This window comes from Pongo pygmaeus, chromosome 9, assembly GCF_028885625.2.
Source record: "Pongo pygmaeus isolate AG05252 chromosome 9, NHGRI_mPonPyg2-v2.0_pri, whole genome shotgun sequence".
Lineage (NCBI taxonomy): Eukaryota > Metazoa > Chordata > Mammalia > Primates > Hominidae > Pongo > Pongo pygmaeus.
This window is the reverse complement of record NC_072382.2, coordinates 122,252,325-122,270,304: the sequence shown is the minus strand read 5'-3', so window position 1 is coordinate 122,270,304 and position 17,980 is coordinate 122,252,325. Positions and strand designations below refer to the sequence as shown.

At 39.7% G+C, this 17,980-nt stretch overlaps 1 protein-coding gene across 4 annotated transcripts in view; it reads right to left on the bottom strand.

Moving 5' to 3' along the window:
• Nucleotides 1–3,958: 3,958 nt before the first annotated feature.
• ARHGEF12 (Rho guanine nucleotide exchange factor 12) overlaps nucleotides 3,959–17,980 on the bottom strand; it is a 154,288-nt gene continuing 140,266 nt past the window's right edge. For all 4 annotated transcript variants that reach the window (XM_054437882.2, XM_063671504.1, XM_054437881.2 and 1 more), the window contains 9 exons: nucleotides 17,533–17,700; nucleotides 16,293–16,380; nucleotides 15,743–15,829; nucleotides 15,523–15,602; nucleotides 14,660–14,893; nucleotides 12,625–13,095; nucleotides 11,481–11,797; nucleotides 8,533–8,602; nucleotides 3,959–7,973 (listed from right to left, as the gene is read on the bottom strand). In XM_054437882.2, coding sequence (XP_054293857.2) covers nucleotides 7,963–7,973; nucleotides 8,533–8,602; nucleotides 11,481–11,797; nucleotides 12,625–13,095; nucleotides 14,660–14,893; nucleotides 15,523–15,602; nucleotides 15,743–15,829; nucleotides 16,293–16,380; nucleotides 17,533–17,700 — 1,526 coding nt within the window. In that variant the 3' untranslated portion in view covers nucleotides 3,959–7,962. The remainder of the gene's footprint in view (nucleotides 7,974–8,532; nucleotides 8,603–11,480; nucleotides 11,798–12,624; nucleotides 13,096–14,659; nucleotides 14,894–15,522; nucleotides 15,603–15,742; nucleotides 15,830–16,292; nucleotides 16,381–17,532; nucleotides 17,701–17,980) is intronic.

The following is a 17,980-nucleotide window of genomic DNA, read 5'->3' as shown; positions in this document are numbered from 1 at the left end:
GGCGCAGTGGCTCATGCCTGTAATCCTGGCATTTGGAGGCTCGGGCAGGACGATGGCTTGAAGCTAGGAGTTGGGAGGCCAGCCTGAGCAACACAGTAAGACCCCATTTCTACAAAAAATAATGTTTAAAAAATTATCCAGTCATGGTGGCATGCACCTGTAGTCCCAGCTACTAAGGAGGGTGAGGCGGCAGGATCCCTTGAGCCCGGGAGTTTGAGGCTCTAGTGAGCTATAACTGCACCACTGCACTCCAGCCTGGATGACAGAGCAAGAACAGAGACAGACAGCAAAAAAAAACAAAAAAACAAAAAAAACTCAAACCCCAAAACTTTTCATAAAACTACTGAGACACCATGTGCCTTTTCACCACGTTGGCAATTGCACTGATGGTGCAAAATCAATAGAGGGTGAAGCTGCTGGTGACTTAGCAGGAATCAAAGTTGGTGTACCAAATTTCATTAACACTGTATTTGTCACTGCTGCTGACTTGCAATAGACACTGCCAGTTGCACTTAAGAATGTCCTTGACAAAGCAGTAAATTTTAATAATTTTATGAAATCTCAACCCTTGAGTACACATCTTTTTAATATTTTGTGTGGGGAAAAAAAGGTAAGTATGCATCAAGCAACCCTGCTGCATACCAAAGTACCATGGTTGTGGCTGAAGGAAAGGTACTAGCTACCTTTTCTTTTTGAGATGGAGTCTCACTCTGTCGCCAGGCTGGAGTGCAGTGGCGCGATCTTGGCTCACTGCAACCTCCACCTCCCAAGTTCAAGCGATTCCCATGCCTCAGCCTCCTGAGTAGCTGGGACTACAGGCGCACACCACCACGCTCGGCTAATTTTTTGTATTTTAGTAGACATGGGGTTTCACCATGTTGGCCAGGATGGTCTTGATCTCCTGACCTCGTGATCTGCCTGCCTTGGCCTCCCAATGTGCTGGGATTACAAGCGTGAGACACCACGCCCAACTTTTTTTTTTTTTTAAATGGAGGAAGACCATTTTAACATGAAAGAATGACTGGTAAGCAATCGCCATTCAGACTTGAATATTTGGCAGGTAACTTCTCACTCAAAAATGAAAAAAAGTCAGCCTGTCATTTCAAGGAAAACTGTATTTGTTGCCAATGATAAAATTCAAGATTCCAAGGAAACATTAGAATTTTGTGAAATTTGCATTTACCATGGGACTTTTCTGATGAGATCAGTTGTGATATTAACAAATGTGATTTTTTGATATTTATATAAAGAAATGTGTCAATATTTGGAAGAACTGCATAATTCAGTAAACCAGTATTTTCCAAATGACCAATACAGGATATTACAAAATCATGCATGGGTAAAAGATACCACTCTTCACATAAATAAAGTGGAAAATGGATCAGTGGATTTTTAGTTTAACAGAGTACAAAAGCTTCCTTGATAGGACTTCAGATTCCACACTGCAGCTATCTTTGAAGGAATTATCACTTGCCAAATTTTGTACTAGTATCAAAGAATATCCATAATTATCTGAAAAGTCCATTCCAATATTTCTCCATTTAAAAATATGTATCCGTGTGAAGCTGGATTTTCTTTATATACTTCAACATACCACAACAGGGTGGGACGCAGTGGCTCACCTGAGGTCAGGAGTTCAAGACAAGCCTGGCCAACATGGCGAAACCCCGTTTCATGCGGAGGCAGGATAATCGCTTGAACCCAGGCGGCGGAGGTTGCACTGAGCTGAGATTGCACCACTGCACTCCAGCCTGGGTGACAGAGCAAGACTCCATCTCAAAAAAAAAAAAAAAAATCACGAAAGATTGTGTGCAGAAGCATACATGAGAATCCAGCTGTATTCTATTATGCCAGACATTAAAGAGATTTCAAAAACTACATAAACTCAATTTTTAATTGTGGAAAATAGTGATTTTTCATAAAAATGTGATTTATGTTCACATGTAATTGGATTTACTATTTTTAAATAAATTCATTTTTCTCATTTCTATTTTCTTTTAAATTTCTAATACAGTAACAATTGATAGATATAATCCACATGAATACAAGCTTCTCCATGAAGTCTTTCATAATTTTTAAGAGTGTCAAGTGGTCCTGGCCAGGTGTGGTGACTCATACTTGTAATCCCACCACTTTGGGAGGGTGAGGCTTGCTTGAGCCCAGGAGTTTGAGACCAGCTTGGGCAACATGGAGAAATGTCATCTCTACAAAAAAAAAAAAAAAAATTTGCCAGGCCTGGTGGTTCACACCTTTGGTCCCAGATACTTGGGAGGCTGAGGAGGGAGGGTCGCTTGAGTCTAGGAGGTCGAGGCTACGTGAGCCACATTAGTGCCACTGCACTCCAGCCTGGGCGACAGAGCAAGACCCTGTATCAAACGACAACAACAACAACACAAAAAAAAAGATATGTATTTTTTAAAAAGTGGTCGTGAGATCAAAAAGATTGAAAAGTGTTGCATTATGCCATGCTATTTGCCTTTAATATTTAAAATAATGATAGCAGAAAAAAAGTCTTTGTACAGATGCCTCCCTGAAAGTTTTTAAAAGATTACCAAAATGTATCCTAATTAGTGTTTTTGATTAGCATGTGTTCAGGTAGCCACAACCCTCTGATCACACGTACAAAGAAAAAGATCCCTTAAAATAAAATGCCTTAAACAGGTCGGTCCAAAAGCACTCTAATCAATTGAGGGGGAAAATCTAGAAAGAGAGCTCTACATACCTTAAATGATCTCAAACCAAGGCCTCTGCTGATGCTAAGGGAATGATGATGTCTCACTAGTAAAAATAAGTGGCAAAACAAACATATTCCCTGACAGCTAAAGTTGAGGAAGTGTTTCCAATTAGTAACAAGAATTATCCTTCACATTATAGAGAAAATGGGAAACACCTACATCCAGCTACTTATCTGTCATGCTTTATGACATTTGTCATAAAACATCAAGAAGATAAGTTCAATTAAAAAGCAACTTTTTAATCAGGATAGATCCTCTTATATTTGAAGTTGGTATTAAACCTTTGGTAAACCAGTCATTTAGCTTGAAAGAGGGTGGTAAAAAATAGAAGTAACTGCTCACATGCAAATACAGAGTTTCATTGTCTCCATTCCTAGGAGGTGGCTGTCAAAGAGCAAGTGGGAATGGTATGGGTATTTCTTTGTTCCACCAGATATATATCTATATCTATATCTATAGATATAGATATATGTTGGTAAACAAAGCCAGGAGTACAAACAAGTTAATTTCTGCAAAGTACATTTGAATAGTCTTAATCTTTAAAATGTTTAACTAAAAGATGGTATAAACTACTAAGCATTTTATTATGCTTATTAGCTCCGTCAGCCAAATGTGCCCCTCAATGACTGAAAACTAAAATATTATCCCAAGAATAAGTCAAATTACAAGTATATTTCAAAACCAAAATACAGCAAATGCCCAAAGTAAGTGAGCCTTCTGAGCTAAAATGATGTTGGTAAAAGCACAGAAATGTTGGTATGTGAAGAAGCCCAGCACTGGGGACAGGAATAATAGAGGCATATGCTTCATTTAGGGTAGGATTAAAACCAAAGTTATCTTCAGGTGAGTCATAAAAGCTGGGCTACCTCACTGAACTTTATACTTAAAAATAGTTACAATAGCAAATTTTGTTATATATATATTTCACCACAATTAAAAATCAATAATATACCAAAACCCATCTGATTATACACTTTAAATGGATGAATTATATGATATGTGAATATCTCAATAAAGCTGTTAAAAAAACAACAAACCTGCCCCACATGCCAGCACTGTCATGAAGGTTCAGCCTTGTTGCTAGCGATGCTCTAATAAGCAGGAAGATGTCTGACAGTCACTGACGGGAAAATTAATTACAGGCTCCTCAACTCCTCAACTTTTCTAATATAACTTGGACAAGACAAATCAACCAGAATACAAATAAAAAGTCACATACTTGGTTCCTTTAAGCTTATTTAATATTTGAACTCTTATTTTCTATTTTCCCAGACCCCAGAAAACAGAAAGTTTTTAGATGACCAATATTTTGTTCCAGAAACATACAGCCTTATCAGCTAATTCATAAAAGAGCTATTTTACAAAGGTACATCTGGATAATTAGAACAATAAAGTCTTTTAGGCATTTCAAAATGTGATCAGTAAAAATACATGATTATTAATAAAGTTTTTTTAAAGATAGTTCCAGAATCTTTTAAAAGCAATTTCTGTTAAAGAGTACATGATTGTATGGTGAACAAGGAAAATAAAATGTTCTAGTAGGAAGAAGCTTATTAAAAATAACCAACAGTGTGCACATTACAGTTACCATTTTTGGAATATATCTGCTTAGCAGTTGGCACCTGGGAATGATGGGGAAGGCTTCCTTCTAGGAGGTACTTTTTTTTCCTACCAATTTATTATCAAAACCCTCAATACCAGTGGGGAAGGCATAAGGAATAAGGCAAAAGGAACTCTTTTCTTGAGGAAAGAAAAATTTTGTAGATGACTCTGAAAAGTGGTGGAAATATCAGGAAAGAAATGATTTATAAAACAAAAATTGTAATATAAAGAGGAAAAACTAGCCATTAGGAAGCTGACTGTAAGGTCCTGCTAATTTTGTATTTTGAAGTCCTATGCATATAGTTCTCAGTGGTGTCCTCTGTGACATATAGGGAAGGAAATATTGACCAAAGCTCTAGTATTTCAAAACCATGTATCGACTTCAGAGAAGAAAGCTTCCACTTTGAAATATGGAAGCCCCACGTATTACACCAAATTTACTAATATCAAGGAAAACAAAGATGCCAGTAAAGGACAATTCACAGGAAGCATTATTACTTTCTTTAGCTTCTAAAAATAATTTTTAAATGGACGTCTCTATTATCCCTCCTAACCCAAAATCAAATAAACAACAAAAACTTTTTAAAAAGGGGATTCATCCTTCATTAGAGTTGCTGTGGGAAAAAAGAAAGCCAAAAAGCTTATAAAATATATCTCCCATGAAATATAATACATAGTTACAATTTCGGTTCTAAAAGCCAATATAATTCAAGCAGTCCAAGTTAGGTGATTTTAAAGCATGCAAAATATATAGCTTTGAAGGTAGTAATCATGATGTTAAATTACAGCACTTTGGGGGCTTGCTGATTTGCCTTGATTAACTGTTCTCTGAAAAGGAAGGAGACACTCTACATGTAATTTGCCACTTCATAGCAAAGGAGCCATTAAGCCCACAGAAGAGAGCACAGTGTCACAGCAGGTCACTTCTATAGCTAAAATGCAGCCTGCTTGCTCTGGGAAGGTAGCTTTCTTTGTACACCACCCCTGTGCCCTTTAGCGGGGAAGTAGATTTCAACTTCTAGTCACGTCACTTAGAAAAAACTCCTTTGATGGTGACCAGTCTCACTCAAAGACAGGCTGCATATCTAATTCCATCATCCTGAAAGGAAGATGTCATAACCAAAGTCAAATGGATGTGATTATAATTATTGCCAAAATGAAATGGAAGGTGTGGGACGCCAAGTTGGGAGGGAGAAGAGAAGTTAGGTCGGTAAGATAAAAAGAACATTCAAAAATTGTGAGATATTTTCAGAATTAGACTTCATCTTGGGGCTTTGTTTGAAAATCTAGATATGAATTTATTTGGAAGTACTAGAGCTATGGTCAAAGTATTTTTCCAGTTAGTCCTGTTAGAGTTCCAAGGAGAAACTGAACTGCAGGAAAAGCAAATAATTACTAAGGACAAGATACTGGCTGAACTAGAGAAACTGAAATTTTGCTAACCTACAAGCTTCTTAATTGGGTGCTAGAGAATTACATAATTACCCTGTAGTGTGTGACGTTAAGAGGAAAGTTTTTATATTTACTTTTCTCCTGATTAATTGTCCCCGATGGTGTTAGTGTCAAGTGGCTACAGGTGTAACCCTTTTAATTGAGAGTGACATTATTTCTAGCAGCACAATGTAACCATTTGGTTTTCACTTGTCCCTCCTAAGAGATACAGAAAGTTCCAAATCCCAAACTTCATTTATATATTAGCTTCTGCTTCTAAAATTTTTAATCCCATTCTGAGTTAGATTATACATGGCTTATGACTAAAAATATAATTTCAATTTATAGATGAGGTCTAAAGATCCAAGTTGATCCACCTAAAGACACAGATCAGTTTAGGACAGAAACAGAAATGTGGACATAGATAAATAAATTTGTTGAGTAAGCTGTAGTGGTGTTTTGAAAGTAGGCGGGCATCCCTTACCATTTGTGGTGAGAAGCTGTAGTGGTGTTATGAAAGTAGGCGGGCATCCCTTACCATTTGTGGTGAGAAAATAATCTTTGGACTACAGGGAAGCATTAAAATTACATCCTAGCAACCCACAGAGTTCAGAGGGCACCAATGAAAGATGTGAGCAATGGATGAACTCCTTGTTTATCAACAGAATTTACAGACTTCATTTTAGTTGGCAAAAATACTTCAAAAAATATATACCTAATGCACAAGGAAAACCAAAGAAAGTCAATATAATTAAAGGAGTTCTCAAATTACAATTCTGAAACTTATCCTCTGTAGGGTGCTGCTAATGCTACTATTCATCCTAGAGCAGGCAGTTGCCAACACCTTGCCTGCAGTGTCCAGTGTATGTGCTGGTCTGCAATTTTTAGGGTCAATCACGGCCCAGTGTGGAAAGAGCTGCAGCAGTGAAGTCAGAGGAAGTGCTTTTGGAGCTGGTGTGAGCAGTTCTGCCTTCACCATATCTTTCTCCACTCCACCCTTGGCTCTCCTTTTGACTCAGGGCCCTTTGGCACCATCAGTGCAAAAATTAGAGTCAAACCTCCAGGTACTAAAATTTTACTGGCCTTATAATCAGCAGTACCCGTGGCTAATGATAGCCATGATTCAACTCAGTAGTGATTCAGTTAGATAACCTTCCCAAACTCTTTACCCACTCCCATCCCACCCCTTCCTTAGCAACCCCCACCCCTGCCACTATCCAAAGCATTTCCATTTGTTTTTACTTCCTGCTCAATCTGCAGGGACAGTTTTACACAAGTGCCAATGTCTAATGTATAATTATAAAAATGAAATGATACCAAGAATAACAAATTTATAGTCAAGAAAATAAAATTTGCTTTCTTCTCCCACCCAAATCCCAACCCTCAATAGAAAAGACGACAATGGAAGAAAACACACCCATTTTCAAGTGCCTGCTATTTAGTATGTTGAGGATTCCTGTTAATTGTGGTTGATCCCAGCTACAGAGAAGAGGTGCTGGCCTCAGGGTGGGAGGAAGCCCATCCACTCTCTGATCACACTACCTGGGCACATAAGAGCCACAGGGCATAGCATACCTTTGAGGTGACCCTCAGAGAAGCAGCCTACTGGACAGCAGAGAGCTTGGAATACTGTATAGTGAAGAAAGGTGCTCCTCCCTTCCCCTTCTCACTTCCTCCTCTTCTTAACCTCTCTACCCAACTTCTGCATACCCCATCCTGACCTCTTTGCTTCAGGAGCAGTTGATCCTTGGGTGTACTAAAGACAAAGGGCTAAAACTCTCACTACTCAATTAAAACAAAACAAGGCAAATAAAAATTAAAATGTGCTTTCAAATACGGAATGAAGTCAAATAAATACATCTGATTTTCTCTTTTTCTTAAATCTAAGTACAATTTCATATCCTACACCCAAAGCTCTATACATTTGGTTTTTATTCTGAATCAAAATGAATTTCTGATAGTGAGGAGAGTAGAGTGAGGGAATGGATATTCCCTCACAAACAGATTAGTGCAGCTGCCACACTGTGAAGAACTAGTCCCACTCTGGGCACCTTGGGACATGACTAATCCCAGGTGGTTCACAGGCAGATCCTCTGTCACACTCTCTCTGCATCCACACTGGAGCCAGGATGTGGTGAGACACGGCCGATACTCCAAATCCAACAACCTGCAGTCACCTCCAGGACATGTGGCTCTAACTTTTATCTGAGAAGAATAAAGATACATGGAAATGATATTAAGAAAAAGAATATATTAACATTGCTAAGAATACCCATGACATCTGTGGCTGTGGTTCAATCTTTGTTTCTGAATCAGTATGTAAGCAGATGAGTACAAATTGCTGCACAGAACACAGATCCATCTGCAGTCAGGGGAGACACCAGCCACACTGCCAGCAGAGGCAAGTGCACCAACATCCGAAGAGGCCAAATCCTCCACACTAGGGAGTCACAGCAGTACCAGTAAGCCTCACACCGAATCTGTGATTTACCAGGCTTCCCACTGCTCTGCCTTCTGCTTTGAAAAGGTGAAAAGAGAGAGAAGAGGGGATGGTATGGGAACTGACAACTGCAGTTCCTCTTAGAGAAGAGTAGAGTCAGCAGGCATGAGCTTCCGCTTGATATATGATGTTTAGAAACAAGCAGTTCTTTAAAGACAGAAAAGAAATGGAATCTCAGAAGGTTTTCACTTCAAAGGATGATAAGTCATTTCATTCAGTGTAGGATGATTAGTCTAGAGTCTGGAACTCATAACTTTTACATACCTGAGTGCTTGTCTGTGAGGGCTGATCCAGCCAGCCTTTGGCAAAGAATGGTGTAACTTTCCTCCACCTTCTGTGAAATAAAACCCATAGGTTTTTTATTCAAACGTCATGAAAACAAAACAAAACAAAAACTTCTGAAAACAGAAAAGAAGCCCTTTTTACATTACAGGTACAAGCCCCCAAATTTCAAAAATGTTAACTTCATCATTAAAAATTCCATTAGTGGGAAGATAAAAGTAAATTTCATTCCTTTTACCAATTTCTCCACTGAACGAATAACTTAGTATTTTCCCATGTAAAAAGAAAGTAGAGGTGGTAACCATAAATGCAATTCTCCCACCCCCAAAAGTCACCCTGGACATGCTCCCGTCATCGTGTGCATGAGCTACAGTCATGCAGCACATAAAGACATGGTGGCCTGCATACACCATGATGGTCCCTTAAGATTATTATGGGCGGGGCATGGTGGCTCACGCCTGGAATCCCAGCACTTTGGGAGGCCGAGGCAGGTGGATCACCTGAGGTCAGGAGTTCCAGACCAGCCTGGCCAACATGGTGAAATCCTGTCTCTACTAAAAATACAAAAATTAGCCGGGGCTGGGCGTGGTGGCTCACGCCTGTAATCCCAGCACTTTGGGATGCTGAGGCGGGCGGATCACGAGGTCAGGAGATCGGGACCATCCTGGCTAACACGGTGAAACCCCGTCTCTACTAAAAATACAAAAAATTAGCCAGGCATGGTGGCAGGCACCTGTAGTCCCAGCTACTGGGGAGGCTGAGGCAGGAGAATGGTGTGAACCCGGGAGGCGGAGCTTGCAGTGAGCAGAGATCATGCCACTGCACTCCAGCCTGGGTGACAGAGCAAGACTCCGTCTCAAAAAATATAAATAAATAAATAAATAAAAAGATAGAAAAAAATTAGCTGGGCGTGGTGGCGGGCGCCTGTAATCCCAGCTACTCGGGAAGCTGAAGCAGGAGAATCGCTTGAACCCGGGAGGCAGAGGTTGCGGTGAGCCGAGATTGCACCATTGCACTCCAGCCCGGGTGACAGGCCGAGACTCCATTTAAAAAAAAAAAAAAATTTATCTGGGCATGGTGGTGGTGCCTGTAGTCCCAGCTCCTTGGGAGGCCAAGGCAGGAGAATCGCTTGAACCTGGGAGGCAGAGGTTGCAGTGAGCTGAAATAGTGCCACTGCTCTCCAGCCTGGGTGACAAAGCAAGACTATCTCCAAAAAAAAAAAAAAAACAAAAAAAAAAACATTATTATGGAGCACATGTAGAAACCTGGTGTGTGGCACTTAATAACGGCATTGCTGATCAGGTAGGGGAAATGACTAATATTCAGTAATAGTGTTGAAAGATTTGGCTTTCCATATGAAAAAATCTATGTAAATAAAAATATATTCTATCTAGGTTTGTGTAAGTACACTCTGCGAAGTTCACACAAAGATAAAAATGTCTAATGATGAATTTCTCAGAATATATCCCCATTGCTAAGCAACACATGACTGTATGTAAGAACCGACCTGTCCTCAATGGGCTTGTCAATATCTCATCAGCTACAGAATGATACTACATAAAATAAGTAACATGAAGAGGGAAAAATCAATTATATGAAGGTAAAAGAGAAACTAAGGGAGACCAGTCTTTAACTCAAAGGCTAAGGATACTTAAATCTATCCCTCAAGTCTCTGGAGTAAATTATGTCATGAGGAAAATGTTTGGGCTCTGGAAGCTGTGTTTTCTGATGGCAAACTTTTTTTTTTTTTTTTTTTTTGAGATGGAGTCTCGCTCTGTCACCCAGGTTGGAGTGCACTGGCGTGATCGCAGCTCACTGCAAGCTCCGCCTCCCAGGTTCATGCCATTCTCCTGCCTCAGCCTCCTGAGTAGCTGGGACTACAGGCGCCCACCACCACGCCCGGCTGATTTTTTGTATTTTTAGTAGAGACGGAGTTTCACCGTGTTAGCAAGGATGGTCTTGATCTCCTGACCTCGTGATCTGCCTGCCTTGGCCTCTCAAAGTGCTGGAATTACAGGCGTGAGCCACCGCGCCCTGCCTCTGATGGAAAACTTTAAGATAGGTCTTTCTCTTGGAAATTGCCACACAAGGCAGTTTTGCAATAGTGACATCTTCAATTACCAATCTACAAAAATCCCATTCATGACCATGTTTTTAGATTACAGGAGCCACTGAAGCCAATTTCTATCTGTCATTGGATTTGGGAAGCTGCCAATGTCACCTAATGAGTCACAGATAATAGGCTACAGAAAGTCATAGCATTTCTCAGCCTAGATTCATAACTACACAAACCCCACCTATCTCATCTTCTTGTTCATGTCTGACAGAGGCCAGCCAACTACCCGAAGCATTTTAGGTTCTTAAACTTAGAAACCCATACAAACACACAGTTCACAGAGCTACAACTTTTTCTGCTCTTGTGATAGTCAAAAGATAAACAATGCCGACTGGGCACGGTGGCTCACGCCTGTAATCCCAGCACTTTGGGAGGCCGAGGCAGGTGGATCATGAGGTCAGGAGATCGAGACCATCCTGGCTAACACGGTGAACCCCCGTCTCTATTAAAAATACAAAAAATTAGCCAGGTGTGATGGCGGGTGCCTGTAGTCCCAGCTGCTTGGGAGGCCGAGGCAGGAGAATGGTGTGAACCTGGAAGGCAGAGCTTGCAGTGAGCCGAGATCGCGCCACTGCACTCCAGCCTGGGTGACAGCGAGACTCCATCTCAAAAAAAAAAAAAAAGAAAGAAAGAAAGAAAAAGATAAATAAACAATGCCAATCTCAACTTTTTACCAGGCCTATTCATGGATAATAGTCAAAGAAATCTAGAACCTGAACAAGTTTATTGACATCAGCATTTTGATCACCCTATTCTTCCCCTCTGCTAAATGTTTCTTACAACCAAGTCCTATGGATGTGGAAGTATGAGGTACCTTTAAGTGTTCAAGGTCAGCCTCTATCTTATGAATGTACTCCATGATCTGGCTCTGCGAATCTGCACAAGAGGAGGGACTCTGGATCTCAAAACAGGAATCCTCCATAGCTCCCCAGCGCTGCTGGACCAGAAATTCGGGGGTGAATGGTGAACCTGCCCCATCGGAGTGAGTGTTCTGAGGAGAATGCTGCTGCTGGTGGGTGGATTCCACAGCAGGGATGCCTGTCCTGGGCTGCTGGGTAAGTGAGGAAGCAACCTCCTCATCTGTGGAACTCTCCTGCACTAGGTCATAGCCATCAAGGATCAGATAGTTTCCTATGGATAGAGACAGAGTAGTTTGATAAGACCAGTGCTGCCATTAGAAAACAGAAATAGTATAATGTGCTGACAACTTCAACTTGAAAAGTTATTAAGAGGGGGAAAAGCCATTAATTCCTGAGTTTAGTTTCAGGTACATCAGAATTTCCTCACTTCAGATGAAAGCTAAACTCTGCAAACTTTCATGGTAATTTCCAAAAAATTTCATTTCAAAAGTTTAAAGCTGGAAACTACAGTGCCTAAATGATCTTGCCACCACTTCCCCTGCCAAACGCCTCTCTTGCCCCATCTCCTGCCATTGTCTCCCTCATCCAGTGTTCAATCACCACAAAAAGCTTGCTCTTTGACTCAAAGCCTCTGCCCCACTCTGCTCTCTGCTGGAATAGTCTGCTCCCAGGTACCCAGGTGGCTTTATTCCCTCATTTCATTGAGGTCTCTGCTCAAATGCTACCTCATCAGAGGTCCTAATCCCTGATCACCCTGTTTTTGCCTTCATTACTCTCTGTCCCCTCAGTCTGACTTATGTTTCTTCCTAATACTTCCTGAAGTCTATTTATTTGTTTACTTATTTACCATCCTTCTTTCCCCTAGCTTCAAGAGAAGACAGGATTTTTCTGTGTTTTATTCACTGCTATATCTCCCAGCACCTACGATGAGGTCTGGTACAGAGTAGATTCAGTATTTATCAAATGAAGGAATAAATATTGCACGTGTGTGAACACATACACACACCCCTGGATACCAATACAACATCCATTTCAAAATACAGGACAGTTAACAATGATCAAAATCAAAATCAAAGTTTAAGTGCGAAAGATACTTGCCTGAGATGCGTAAATTAACATCCTTCTCTTCCTTGTTAACTGCTCCATCACCTTCTGATGGATTCTCATCACTATGTGCTTCACGGGCATCAAAAAAGTGCTCTCCACTGTCATCAAGACCCCCTTCTGGCTCCATGGTAGGCATCTCTGGGGTCATAATCATGTGGTCCATTACTAAAATGTTACTTGCCTGGCTATCCTGGGGTGCCAGTCCCACTGAATCCCGCGGAGCAGAAGATTCAGTTGAAGTCCGTGGACTGTAACAAGTTGCAATGTCACCAGTTCCAGTTCTAAAGGGCATATGTCCTTCACCAGAATGATAGGCCTTAATATTTTCAGAGTTCTGGATGACACTGTCTGTCTGCGGCCCCTGAGAGGCTGTCCTATATCTTGGGAAATGTTGCCAGTCTTCCTGAGCGCTCTTCTCAGTCAAACCTAGCTGTTGCACCAGCAACTGCTTCAAGAAACCCACTAAACGATTTAGGAGGGAGGGGGGAAAAAACATATTCACAACTATAACCTCAGGCTGCAATAATTAAATTAGCTGACTTACCAATTATCTTTAAAAAGTATCTTTTAATGACATATTAAAATGTTAATTATTAATTTCATACAATCATTTTATTTCATACAATCATTTTCCATTTTGTTTTGAAGATGAAATAAAGCACCATCTTTTAGAGAAGATTTAACGTTAAACTAAACTTGAAAAGATCTAAGCATTCTGAATAGGGAGATACTCCTATTTAGAACTCCTGAATAACCAATATCATGCCTCTATTTTTTCTTCTATATAACTAGAATAATACCCTAAAGGTACTTCTTAAGAATGTTGAAAGGCTGTGTTAAGCTAGACAGAAAAAGCTAAAAAGAGTTCTGCTTTTTCCAGATCCAGACACTATATGCATATTATTTCCTCTAATTTTATGAGTTACATACATTTACTGAAAATAAGAACCAATTTAATTTTGAATGGGCCAAGTGTATGCTATGAGGTCACCCAGACAATGATAGAGTTATTGGGACAATGTTAGTCAAACCATCAGAAATTATTGACTGTTAATTCAGGAGAAGTTATAAAAAATATTGTAGGTTTTAAATAACCAATTCTCTGCTCTCATCACTAGCTTAATGTCTGTCATGTTTCTTTAGGCAACAGGTTCCACTTAGGTCTCTCTCATCCTCTGTCCGTCTGCTCTACAATCACTTACTGAGAGATGCTAGGAAGTCTCACGGCTCTGATGCTCAAAGCACTATCTCTTCCTAACCTCTCTCTAAAGTTTCACTCCTAAAACTCTAACTTCCTGCTAGTTACTCACTCTTTAGTGTTTTGTCATTCATTATCTTAATCTTGACATGCTTTAAAACTGAGCCTATAATTCTACCAAATCAAAAAAAAGAAAAAAGAAGGTACAATGGAAGGAGGTGGGGGAAGCAGTGGTAGTCCTTCTCTGACTCTTATTTCTGACTAGATTAATGAAATTCTCTCTAAATATTCCCTTTCCTTTGACCTCACATTCAAACAAGTCAATTATTTTAAGCATTTGATGACTTCTCAGTTTCTTCTTATTCCTTCTGATAACATTCTAATCCAAACTCTTTTAGTCTCAGGCCAGACCATTATAATAGCTTATTTAGTAAGTACACCATTCCATACCTCTTTCCATTCAAGTCCTTCCACAGCTCTCAGCCAGATTAATCTTTTTTCATACCTTTGGTCATACGCTGGCTTAAAAATTTCAAATGGTTCTCCCCAGCCAGAGAAATTGTTCTCAGCCTTTTTCCCACCTCAATACAACGGAGAGATATGCTATCCTCCCATTGTAACAGTGATTCTAAACCAGGCAGGGGGGTGGGGAGCTAACAGAGTGGAGTGTGTGTCTGTGTCTGTGGCAGGGGCCACTGTAGAGAGTACTATAATCTCCACAATAGAACTAGAAGAATAAGTGGAGTTTGATAAATCCACATACTTTAGGGATGGCACATCAGTGCCATACTTAGTAAGTATCTGTAATAAGTTATGAATAAAACTTACAATTTCTTAGTGCATCCAATGCCCACCGTTCTTCTGAGACAGGCAGGTGTGAATCTGGGATTACAATTTGATAATCTTCTCCAACTTCCTTTAGCGTCCCATCTGTATGTTGTTCCTTTGCAAACTGTCTCTCAGCCACAAACAGATCACGTACCTCTGATTTCCCAGAGGTACTCAGTGAATGAGACTGAGGTTTTGACGATATTAAGGTAGATTCTAATCCCAAATCTCTGTCTGTCCAATGGAATAGAAAAGGTAGACTATATCTAAACAAAGCTTTTAACTTTTAACATGAAGCATTCAGGGAAGAGTCAGAAAAAAAAAAAAACCCCATAAACTACAGAGATCATCTGTTAAGCAAAATATACAGCACTTAGAGCAGTGTTATACTGACACACAGAAGGCTCAAAAGCAAAGTTTGTTAAACTGAATCTCTGATGCTGGGACCTGCATAAACCAAACAGTATCAAAGTTTCTTTGCATTTTATTTCATTTCATTTATTTATTTATTTCATTTTTTTTTTTTTGGTGTCTCAGTCTTGTTGCCCAGGCTGAAGTGCAATGGCACGATCTCGGCTCACTGTAACCTCTGCCTCCTGGGTTCAAGCAATTCTCCCTGCCTCAGCCTCCCAAGTAGCTGGGATTACAGGAACCCACCACCATGCCCGGCTAATTTTTGTATTTTTTAGTAGAGACAGGGTTTTGCCATGTTGGTCAGGTTGGCCTCTAAATCCTGGCCTCAGGTGATCCGCCTATCTCGACCTCCCAAAGTGCTGGGATTACAGGCATGAGCCACCGCATCCGGCCAGAATTTTAATAGATAATAGAGCACATTCTCCATTGAACTTTTCAGAAAAGTGTACCTGGACTCTGCAAACCAGTGACTGAAATGCCATGCTGTTCCTCTTTTAATTTTGAAGGATCTTCTTCATCATTATCTCCTCTGTACAGGAAAAAAAAAAAAACAATCTTTTACCTTCCTGAGGTACCTAAACATCATTGCAACAAAATGTAATAATTATCCTAGTCTTTTCTGACCCAAAACATAAAATAAGTCCTACTACAATGCAAAGGAACACTCACTCGCCAGGTGTTGACTGTGGTAATGGAATTGGCTTTGTGGACTGCTCCTTCACTGATGCAGCCATCCGACAGATTAGGTCCTGCCAGCTTCAGAAAGTTGGAAAGAAATCCAAAATACAAAAAAGAAACAACAAAAGAAATATCCTTTAAATATACTCAGAAAGCAGAACTAAACAAAAACCAAATCAACCAACAACAACAACAACAACAAAACCCACTCTGCCAGAGAATATCTTTATTTTGGCAACACACTATTAAGGTGAGAGTCCAAAACTATAACTTAAGAAAAATCTATGGACACATTACCCATTAAAAAAACTTCACTTGACATTTTGCACATTTTTTCTTTAGGAAATAAACCTTCAGAATAGAATCAAAATAAAAGGCATCAATCTAAAAAAGAACAAGTTCATAGTAGAACGTCTCTAAAAGAGTACAGAGGAAGTGCTTGGTTTCCATACATTATAAAAACAAAGTTAAGTTTATGGAATATTATGCTTGGGATAATGAAAATATTAGCTACAGCAAGGTACCCATATCTGATACATACACCGTCTTTTCAGAAACTGTCTGTGCCACCAGTTCATAAATCTGAGCTCCATTGTCTGACATGGAAATGACGAATAAAGCTTTGTTATCTGGAAAAAACAAGACAAGATTACTCTAATACTACGACCTGGGGAGGCCATGAGGGATGTTTTTAGGGTCTTGAAATAGTCTGCCCCTTAAATTAGATAAAGGTTATATATGTTTACTTTAAAATTCATCAAGATGTACACTTAAAATTTGTGCAACTTACCGTATTAACGTATTTATTGTACTATATTTATTGTACTTCAATAAAACAAAGATTACACGAATTAGCACTAATTCCACAATAATTTACTAGAAACTTTGCTAAAAGCATGTCAGAAATCCAAATTACTGGCCGGGCACGGTGGCTCACACCTGTAATCCCAGTACTTTAGGAGGCCGAGGCAGGTGGACTGCTTTGAGCTCAGGAGTTCGAGACCAGCCTGGGCAGCATGGCGAAACCCTGCCTCTACAAAAAACAAAAAAAATTAGCCAGGCCATGGTGGTGCATGCCTGTAGTCCCAGCTACTCAGGAGGCTAAGGCTGAAGAATTGCTTGAGCCTGGGATGCGGAGGTTGCGTGTGCCAAGACTGCACCACTGCACTCCAGCCTGGGTGACAGGGTGGGACCCTCGTCTCAAAAGAAAAAAAAAAAAAAATCCAAATTACCAAATTAAATGCTATTTACTCTTGCATTTATTTTGAACTGCACTTTTGCTAAGTTGTTAGTTAATAATATTCAGTGAGTAGTGGAGAAAAGAGGTCACAAATTTATTTTACCACCATGAAACTAAGAAGTTTTAAAACGGACCCCGTTGTTAATAGAGTTAAAATATAACTTGCCAGTCAAATTTGATTTTTAATCAATACTACATCCATCTCTTCAGTTTTTGATTTTTTTCTCACCAAATCAAAAAACATACCACCCTAAATAAAAGGCTTTTCATTGGGATCTATCAATGATTTGAACATAAAGAACCAAAGTAATATCATAAAAATTTTCAAATGCAGAAAACTGTTCACAGAATCGAGACACCCTAAATAACTTTGGGGTATAAACCCTTAGGTCTCCTTCTAAGCAGTAAATTTCATGTAATTTGCTTAAGAATATAAAAATAGCAAGACTCTACACCACTTGTGTTATTTAAACAGCACCGAGCATCTTAAGCAACTTCACAATGAATCTGGAAATTAGTATCCTTCAGTGGACATACTTGCCTGTTGCCACTTGTCGAACCAACACTGTACTCAACTTAATGACAGGGCTAAACGTGTGTTTGCTATCAGCTGTAGATGCCAGAATCTTACTATGACACCTTAAAACCAGTCTATCATCCTGCTTTTGTAACAATACAAGAATGTCTTCCAGCAGCAATGTGTATAAATCTAGAAATAAAAGTGCAGAAAAAAATGGTAAGTACAGAAATGGAGAGGCATTTGATTAACTTTATAATGATTCAACAGAGGAATTCTGTTTCTGTTAAAGCTACAAAATTTTAAAAATTGACTTGTATATTATCTTTTAAAATTTCATTTTCAATAATTCATTTTTATTGTATTTCACTGAAGTGTCAATCTGTGACCAACAGGAAATAAAAAACAACAAGCTGGGTGTGGTGGTGTGCGCCTATAGTCCTGGCTACTAGGGAGGCTAAGGCAGGAGGAT